Here is a 9,346-nt window from a genome sequence, read left to right on the forward strand (position 1 = left end):
AATAAATTTAAGTTACGCCGTTTAGGGCAGGCCTGGGCAGACTCGGTCCTGGAGGGCCGGTGTTCCTGCAGAGTTTAGCTTCAACCCTGATTAAACACACCTGAACAAGCTAATCAGTGTCTTCAGGTTTACTAGAAAGTTACAAACAGGTGAGTTTTATCAGGGTTGGAGCTAAACTCTGCAGGGACACCGGCCCTCCAGGACCGAGTTTGCCCAGGTCTGGTTTAGGGATAATGAGTGCAGCAACTGACGGCGCTTTCTGACGTTTGACAATAAATTGACATTAAATAATGCCGTTTGACAATTTTCAAATAATAAAAGTAAAATGCAAAAAAAAAAAAAAAAAAATTTAATTTACGCCGTTTAGGGGGTAATGAGTGCCACAACTGACGTCGCTTTCTGTTGTCTAAAATGCCGTAAATAACACTGTTTGACAAAAAAAAAAAAAAAAAAAAAAAAAAAAAAAAATGTAAAAAAAAAAAAAAAAAATAAATTTAAGTTACGCCATTTAGGGCAGGCCTGGGCAGACTCGGTCTTGGAGGGCCAGTGTCCCTGCAGAGTTTAGCTTCAACCCTGATTAAACACACCTGAACAAGCTAATCAGTGTCTTCAGGTTTACTAGAAAGTTACAAACAGGTGAGTTTTATCAGGGTTGGAGCTAAACTCTGCAGGGACACCGGCCCTCCAGGACCGAGTTTGCCCAGGTCTGGTTTAGGGGATAATGAGTGCAGCAACTGACAGCGCTTTCTTACGTTTGACAATAAATTGACATTAAATAACGCCGTTTGACAATTTTCAAATAATAAAACTAGTAAAAAAAAAAAAAAAAAAAAAAAATAAATAAATAAAGTTAATTTACGCCGTTTAGGGGATAATGAGCGCCACAACTAATGCCGTTTTCTGCCGTTTAAAGCACCGTAAATAATGCCGTTTGACAATTTTCAAAACAGAAAACTAGTAATATGCAAAATGAATAAACTAATTTAAATTAAATTACGCCATTTTGACAATTTTGAAAAAAAAAAATCTAGTCATATGGAAAAACAAATTAAAATTTTTTTTTTTTTTTGATGGATTTGCGTCTGTAGTCAATTTCTCATGGGATTGCTGTCTTGGATGGTGGTGGTGGTGGATAACGTTGGGTGGTGAGTGCTGTCCCATCACACCATATCTATGGGAATGAGCCAAGGCATCAGGTGGTGTGACTGTCTCACTGCCCAACGTTCACCTGAAGCACTCTTACCATAGCGAGACGCTGCTCTAAATTCTCGCACTGTCAGTGAGAGATCAGTAGTGAGGCATCGCTCGGTGGGTGACGGATGGTGTCAAAGACAGCTTCTCGTGAGATTGTTGACTACAAAAATAATTTTGTAGTTTAAGGGATAATGAGCGCCGCAACTGACGGCGTTTTCTGCAGTTTAAAACACCGTAAATAACACCGATTGACAATTTTCAAATAAAGAAACTAGTTAAATGCAAAAAAAAAAAAAAAAAAATAAAAAAAAAAAAATTATTTAAGTTACGCCGTTTAGGGGATAATGAGCGCTGCAACTGGCGTCACTTTCTGTCGTTTAAAATGCTGTAAATAACGCTGTTTGACAGTAAAAAAAAAAAAAAAAAAAAAAAAAAAACTAGTAAAATGCAAAAAAAAAAAAAAAATAAATTTAAGTTACGCCGTTTAGGGCAGGCCTGGGCAGACTCGGTCCTGGAGGGCCGGTGTCCCTGCAGAGTTTAGCTTCAACCCTGATTAAACACACCTGAACAAGCTAATCAGTGTCTTCAGGTTTACTAGAAAGTTACAAACAGGTGAGTTTTTATCAGTTGGAGCTAAACTCTGCAGGGACACACGGCCCTTTCCAGGACCGAGTTTGCCCAGGTCTGGTTTAGGGGATAATGAGTGCAGCAACTGACGGTTTTCTGCAGTTAAAAAACTGTAAATAATGCCGTTTGACAATTTTCAAGTGAAGAAACTAGTAAAATGCAAAAAAAAAAAAAAATTTATTTTAAATTACGCTGTTTAGGGGATAATGAGCGCTGCAAAACGGTGCTTTCTGACGTTTAAAATGCTGTAAATAATTTTTGTCAATTTTAAATAAAAAAAAATCTAGTCATATGGAAATTTAAAAATTTTTTTTTTTTGATGGATTTAGTCTGTAGTCAAATTTTTCATGGGTTTGCTGTCTTGGATGGTGGTGGTGGATAACGTTGGGTGGTGAGTGCTGTCCCATCACACCATATCTATGGGAATGAGCCAAGGCATCAGGTGGTGTGACTGTCTCACTGCCCAACGTTCACCTGAAGCACTCTTACCATAGCGAGACGCTGCTCTAAATTCTCGCACTGTCAGTGAGAGATCAGTAGTGAGGCATCGCTCGGTGGGTGACGGATGGTGTCAAAGACAGCTTCTCGTGAGATTGTTGACTACAAAAATAGCCCTGGCTTACGCCTCAGAGGGCTTGCAATGCCCTATAAGTGTAAGGGCCCACTCCACAAACATGCAACTTTTCACTTTACAAGATGTTAAATGATAGAGTGGAGTCGTGTAAATTACTTACGGATTATTTTGATGTTTTTATTAGCTGTTTGAACTCTCAATCTGGCGGCACCCATTCACTGCAGAGGATCCATTGGAGGGCAAGTGATATAATGCTAAATTTCTACAAATCTGTTGTGTTGAAGAGACAAGCTCATCTACAATCTGGACAGCTTGCAAGGTGAGTAAATTTCAGTTTTTTATATCAATCGGCTATAATCACATTCAAATACACAGGCCAGATTTGGAACGCCTGTCATTCATGAAGTCCTACACGTTGGCCGGATGTTCATTGAATGGCTAATTCAATTATGCTGTCAGCTTCCAAGAAGGATGTAGAGAATCTTGGCCCACTTTTACACATTTTACCACCCATTCCACAGAATACTGTAGATTTTAAATTGGCATGCTTTATATATGATGCAAGATCACTAACTAATTTTGCAAATAGTTGCATACATTTGCATCAGAAAAATCTGTAGTGGAAAGGGATTGTGGGCTCCAAAAGCTTCGAAATAAATACTTCATTTAAAAATTCCCTGGAAATAGTGCTTTTTAGACACATTTAGACTTATGAGATATACACAACCAATCAAAAGTTTTTGAACAGTAAGATTTTTAAATTTGTTTTTAAAGAAGTCTCTTCTGCTTACAAAGCCTGCATTTATTTTATCCAAACAGTTACATTTTTTTTGGGGAACCGAAAGCAACTATGTTCGTAAGTTCCATCGTTACCAATAGATTTCAATGGAACTAACGACCATACCGATTATATGCTTTTGGGAAAGCAGGTTTTTAACTGTGAGGGTGCTTTGCAGGACGTGAGCTGGACATAATTCATCGCTACAACTTCTTAATTCGTTCATACGATTTATTAATTTATTAATTTGAAAAATGAGGGAACGAATTAATATGTAGTATTAACGAATTAATTTATTCCAACGCAATATTTTATTTCCAACCCGCAATTTATCACAGTAAGAGATATGAAAACATGGATTAAAAGTGAATGACAAGAAAATAAACCTGCGAAATTAAAGGGTGAGACGGTGAGGATTTGGGAAAAGAAAAATATTAAGTTATGTGGCAATTCGTGACCAACTGGCAAACCAGTACATTTTTTTTTTTTTTTTTTGCACAAGAATACCAACATGTTTACCTTCTATGGTTTAACAAGCGGTCTTTTACCCTACCAAATCCTCCGTCCGCCATCATTTCCAGAATAGTCACGTAATTTTTGCTATCACCTCCTCCCTCGTGCTGACCCTACAAATACAAACCAGGCTCTACATCCAAAGCGCTCACAACGAAAACTATACTCGCCTGATCAGTGAAAACCTGAATATGCCACGGCTTTATAACTCTGTAACTCCCGCTGTATGGAGCAGACGCTTCAGCACTGCAGAGCATGCACTCGCACAAATGCGACCACGTCAAATTTTAACTTGCACCAAAAAAAATAATAATAATAATAAATAAATAAATAAATAAATAAATAAAAATAAATAAATAAAATTATCTAAAATGTGACAGTTTTGATCAGTCTAGAGCCCTGCAATACAAAGGCGTTCAACATGGAAAGTAATAGAAATGTAGTCACTAAGTCATGTTTAATTATTTTATACGGTTCACTGCTCTTTGACAGGGCTGCGGGACACGAACAGGACATAATTATTTCCTACAACTTGTTAATTCGTTCCTACGATTTATTAATTTATTAATTTGTAAAATGAGGTAACGAATTAAAAAGTCGTTGTAACGAATTCTAAATTTATTGCCACTAAATATTTTATTTCCCACCCGCAGTTTACCACCATAAAAGATACGACAACATGGATTAAAACTAAATGACAAGAAAATAAACCTGCGAAATTAAAGGGTGAGAGGGTGATGATTTGTGAAAAGAAACTATAAATATTATGAAGTTTGTGGCAATTCGTGACCAACCGGGAAAACGCGACACACAGCCGCTTATAGCTTTAAATGTATGGGCTCGAACCGCATGAATCCAAAAGCACGGTCACTACTAATATTTGCCTGCTAACCAATTATTTATCTTATAAAGACTGCTTTGTACCTCACTTGTGTCATAATATTCACGTAAAAATGTTTCAACATTGTGCTTTGCCATTGCGCCGCCGGAGAAAGAGAATTCAATGACCGCGCGCCGTAATTACTTTTGGGATCATTTTATTTTAAATGCAGATCATGTCATTTGCAAACATAGCCATTGTGTTTCAAAATACAACAAAGACCATTTAAAATGTGCATTTAGCGATCTAGTGACTGGATATGGAACAGGCAACAGTAAATGATCCCAAATGGAACAACGGCGCGCTTTCTCCTATAGCCACTGCTGTCACTGCACGTGCTATTGCTACACATCATTCTGTATGTGCATTCTCAGTTTAAATGCAGCGATCCAAAACAGTGATTCTACTCCTCATTCAGTCAAAACTTTGCTTCAAGAATGAGCCACACTGCTGACATGATCTAATCCCTAACACACCCTCAGCACATGTGAGTTAACATATTCATCTTATCGGCAAGACATATCAGCATAATTTTTCATATCGGGCCGATGCCGATATTTACAATTAACGTCATTATCGGCCGATTCCGATATCAGTCCGATAATATCGTGCATCCCTATTTGAAATAAGTGTTTTCGATTTGTATATTTCATTAATCTGATTATTCCTTTGATCAAAGCTAAATTTTCAGCATTATTCCAGTCTTCAGTCTTTGAATAGAAAGATCCAATGATCAGCATTTATCTGAAATAAAAAAGCTTTTATAACCTTATACACTATACCATTCAAAAGCTTGGAGTCAGTATTTTTTTAGGGGAAGAAATGAGAATTAATTTTCTTTAGCAAGGAAATGCTTTAAATTAATCAAATTATGATAAAGACATTTTTAATGTTACAAAAGATTTCTATTTCAGATAAATGCTGTTCTTCTGAACTTTCTATTCAAAGCAACCTGAAAAAAATTATACTCCGCTGTTTTTAACATAATGATAATAATAAATGTTTTTTGAGCAGCAAATCAGAATATTACAATGCTTTCTGAAGGATGATATGACTGGAGTAATGATGCTAAAAATGTAGCTTTGAAATCACAGGAATGAATTACATTTTTAAATATATTCATATAGAAAAGTTATTTTAAATAGTAAAAATATTTCTGAATTTTACTGTTTTTGCTGTACTTTGGATCAAATAAATGCAGGCTTGGTGAACAGAAGACAAAAAAAAAAAAAACATTTCAAAATCTTATGGTTCAAAAACTTATGACTAGTAGTGTACAGTTTTATATATATATATTGTGTGTTTTTTTTTTTTTTTTTTTTTATTTTATTAGGATTCTGCTTTTTTTTTCTCCTAATTAGCTTTTTTTTATATTGATATCTAATGGCTAAATGCTGCTTTAACATGTTTTGTAGAGTGCTGAAGAATATGGCCTGATATGGATCACCTCAGATTTAATATCTGTGGCGATTGTCATCGGCATCTTCATTTTTCAGAAGTAAGTGCATCTCTTTTATGTCCTTCAAGTTGTTTCTTAATGCTTTTTAATACTGGAAGCTATTTTGCTGTGTCAGTAGTGGCTTTAATCTTCAATATGACTATTTCTGTGCTCACACACATTTGCACGAAAGCAGTCCTTGGCGTTAATGTTAGGTTGTTTTGTAGTTAGCACGCTTGCTATATCTCTGCTGGGCGGCCGGGCGCTTTTCAACTGATGGCTCTGCTCTTTTCTTCTTGGCAATCTCTACTTTCCATTTTCTCTCTGTCCTCTGCTCTTTGCATGCGCCTGTCCTCCGCTGCTCGCTGAAATTGCTCAGCTATCACCTGATCAGGTAATGAGGATGAGTATTTTAGGGTCTTGATTTGTTCTGTTTCTTATGTCTGTTTGTATTTTTTGTTCCAGTAATTATCATTCTTAGTGCTTTTACTTTAGTGTTGCTCTTTAATCCTTTTAAGTGTTCTCAGTCACTTTATCTCATCAAATATTTCAAGATCCAATACTTAATGAGCAGAACTTTGTGGCACTTTCAAAGCCTCAGAAGTGTGTTTTGTTGACTGTGTGTTGTCATGTTTTTTTTTCCTCAGGTGGAAGATGAGTGGTATGCGCAGCTACAACCCTGAGCAGATCATGCTAAGCGCTGTAGTACGTCGGCCGAGTCGTGACGTCAACCTCATGAAGGAGAAACTGATCTTCTCAGGTGAGACTGAGCACACAGCTGTGTGGAGATAAAGCCTGGTTAATGGACCCTTATCGCACCGGAATTGAACACCGGAAGCGCTTGTCGAAGCAGTGTATCGATTCTTCCGGTTATGTATATTTTTCAATATGCTGTAATCACTAGTTGAATAAAAGCCTGTTAAAATGAGCATCTGCAGGATGATTTCAAACTCCGGACATTTTCAGAGACAGGCGAAGAAATATTCTGATGATTACTGTGCACAGAATTTTCCAAACGCAACGGAACTTGTAGTTTTAATCCAACGTACCGATCTGAGAAACCCATGGCTCATAAACATTTGTGATTTCACCACACTGCGTCAGTGCTGCAGTGTGTGTGAGACCTGATGAATAAGATCAGAATCAACATGTTTATTCATTTGTATTAAATTTTAGTCTTTATTCTGTCATTTTTCATTCACAGTCATTTCACTGTATGTAATTCACGTTTATGCCAAAATTCTTAATTAATACTCAAATCACGCTGTCAACGCGTTATACTGTCTAAGATTAATTAGCTAAAATGTTCAACATTGTTATTTCTTTAAGGCAACGCCCGTGTATTCATTCATCTATTTTAATACCGCTCTTACGAAAATTAACCATGGTATGTGTAGTAAAACTATGGCAATACAAATGGAAATCAGTCTGTGGAAAAAATAAAATAAAATATAACATGGTTACTACATTAACTATAGTAAATCCATGGTTAATTTTGTAAGGGTGTTTATTTAAAATGTATTTTAATGTAAATGGGTATAAAATATGATGAGAAAAACATTGTTAATGAGAAGACGAAATTGACTGCAGCAGGTTAAATTTATTTATTATTCAGAATGCACATTTGAAAGAGAAATATATTAATAGGAACATTTCAGCAGGTGATATGAGATGTAGGCCTAAACATCCTCAGTTTCGAAATGCATACTCCACGCGAACGTGCTCCCGTGTAATATTTTAGAAGGACCTTAATTCATCCCACGCATCTCATCCGTGTTGTGTCAGGAAATCGTGAAAACTGAGGCAGTGTGTCATTGTTTAGAATAAAAGCAGCCAGGTACACTGCAGTAACACCGGCGAAAGAAAGAAAAGAGAGGATTCTCCCATTAGTTTTCATTGCGTTGCGATGGGACCGGAAGTGGGGATACACTGCTTCGCTTACCGGATATAGGAAGTGAGATAAAGGTCCATTCGCAGCAAGCAGGATTACACAGATGCTGCCTGTTCATACGCGAGAGCATGTCAGCTTAGTGGTAAAATAATTATTATTGATAACTAATTTGAATCAGTACATTATAACGAAAACAATACCTTAAGAATGAAAAGCAGGTTTCCAGGGGTTGCCAGGGCACCACTAAACAGACAGCCAGGGAGCAGAAACAGAGCACTGTAGTATTCTTATGGTCTAGATGTTAAAGGGGAGAGTGCTTACAAAGTCCTGCCCATTCTGGAGGAAGGGTCCACAGAACCACAACCATAGAATTCTGGAAGCCATTCATTGACATACAAACCTGTAAGTTTTCTTTTTCTGTACATTACATTACATTACATTACATTACATTACTTTTTGGAAATGCAAACTGATATTTCCCACTGACACACTACAGCAAAAATAGAAATCACTGACTTGTTTGTTTAGCTGGTGAAAATACTAGTGTTCCAATCATTTTGGCCACCACTGTATGAGGTGTTCAGATGTAAAAGACTAAAAATGTGCATTTTGAAATTTTCTTCTAAAATGAGAATTTTTTCAGGCCTAAGTGTCTTCAAGACTAAGTGTCGTATATTTAACAGGTGGGGACCAGCATGGTGGATTTGTGCCTTGGGGACGAGACAGTGACATCCCAGACCTTCGCCTTTGTTACGGGCCGTGCCACTGAAGCGGACTCGTTGCCTGGGAATTTCTCCAGCTTGCGGTATATTATATTGATGGACATAAGTCTTCATGTGTGAATTTAAGGCCAACAGTTTTTACTGCCCACTTGTAACACGTTTTAAGTGGTCATTTGTATTGTCTGGTGGACACTTTGTTTGGCTTAGTTTTAAAAGCACAATGTTTGGAATGATTCTCATGTGGTGAGTGTTCTGCTGCTGCAGTGTTGACAAAGAATCTGAATCTACAGTGCCTAGTTTACACAGTTTTGTGTTTTAAATTAACTGATCTACTAAAGTTGTTTTATGTGTCTTTAATGGTTGGATAAAATGTGTGACCGCTGCACCCATTTGAAAATTGTTTTAAAAAGAAATAAAACTCATTAAATTGTTTACAGTTGCATTTGTGTTTTTCTAACTGTATTGCAGAAAAGCAATAATAATTATTTATTATTATTGGTAAATATAAAGGTAGCAAGGCAGTAAGACAACAAATAACCCAATGATTAGGTTATGTTTAACCCAGCAACACAGTTAACCTGACCCACTAGTTGGGTCAAATAAACAACCCAGCATTCTGGGTCAAATGGTTAAACCCAGCACTTGGGTCAAAACAACCCAACGTGTGTTCTGTTCCATAGTTATCCAGCGGCTGGGCTAAGGTTGGGTTATTTTTTAACCTAGCACTTT

The 9,346-nt window shown here is 36.9% G+C and overlaps 1 protein-coding gene across 1 annotated transcript; it reads left to right on the plus strand.

Moving 5' to 3' along the window:
• The first annotated feature begins 664 nt into the window (after positions 1-664).
• On the plus strand, positions 665-9,039 carry LOC127161792 (glycerophosphodiester phosphodiesterase domain-containing protein 5-like). Its single transcript, XM_051104535.1, has 5 exons — positions 665-704; positions 2,580-2,714; positions 5,984-6,064; positions 6,652-6,764; positions 8,579-9,039. Exons 2-5 carry the CDS (start codon positions 2,647-2,649, stop codon positions 8,662-8,664), a joined length of 348 nt encoding a protein of 115 aa, XP_050960492.1. The 5' UTR covers positions 665-704; positions 2,580-2,646; the 3' UTR covers positions 8,665-9,039.
• The last annotated feature ends 307 nt before the right edge of the window (positions 9,040-9,346 follow it).

Source organism: Labeo rohita, unplaced genomic scaffold (assembly GCF_022985175.1).
Source record: "Labeo rohita strain BAU-BD-2019 unplaced genomic scaffold, IGBB_LRoh.1.0 scaffold_734, whole genome shotgun sequence".
NCBI classification, from domain to species: Eukaryota; Metazoa; Chordata; class Actinopteri; order Cypriniformes; family Cyprinidae; genus Labeo; species Labeo rohita.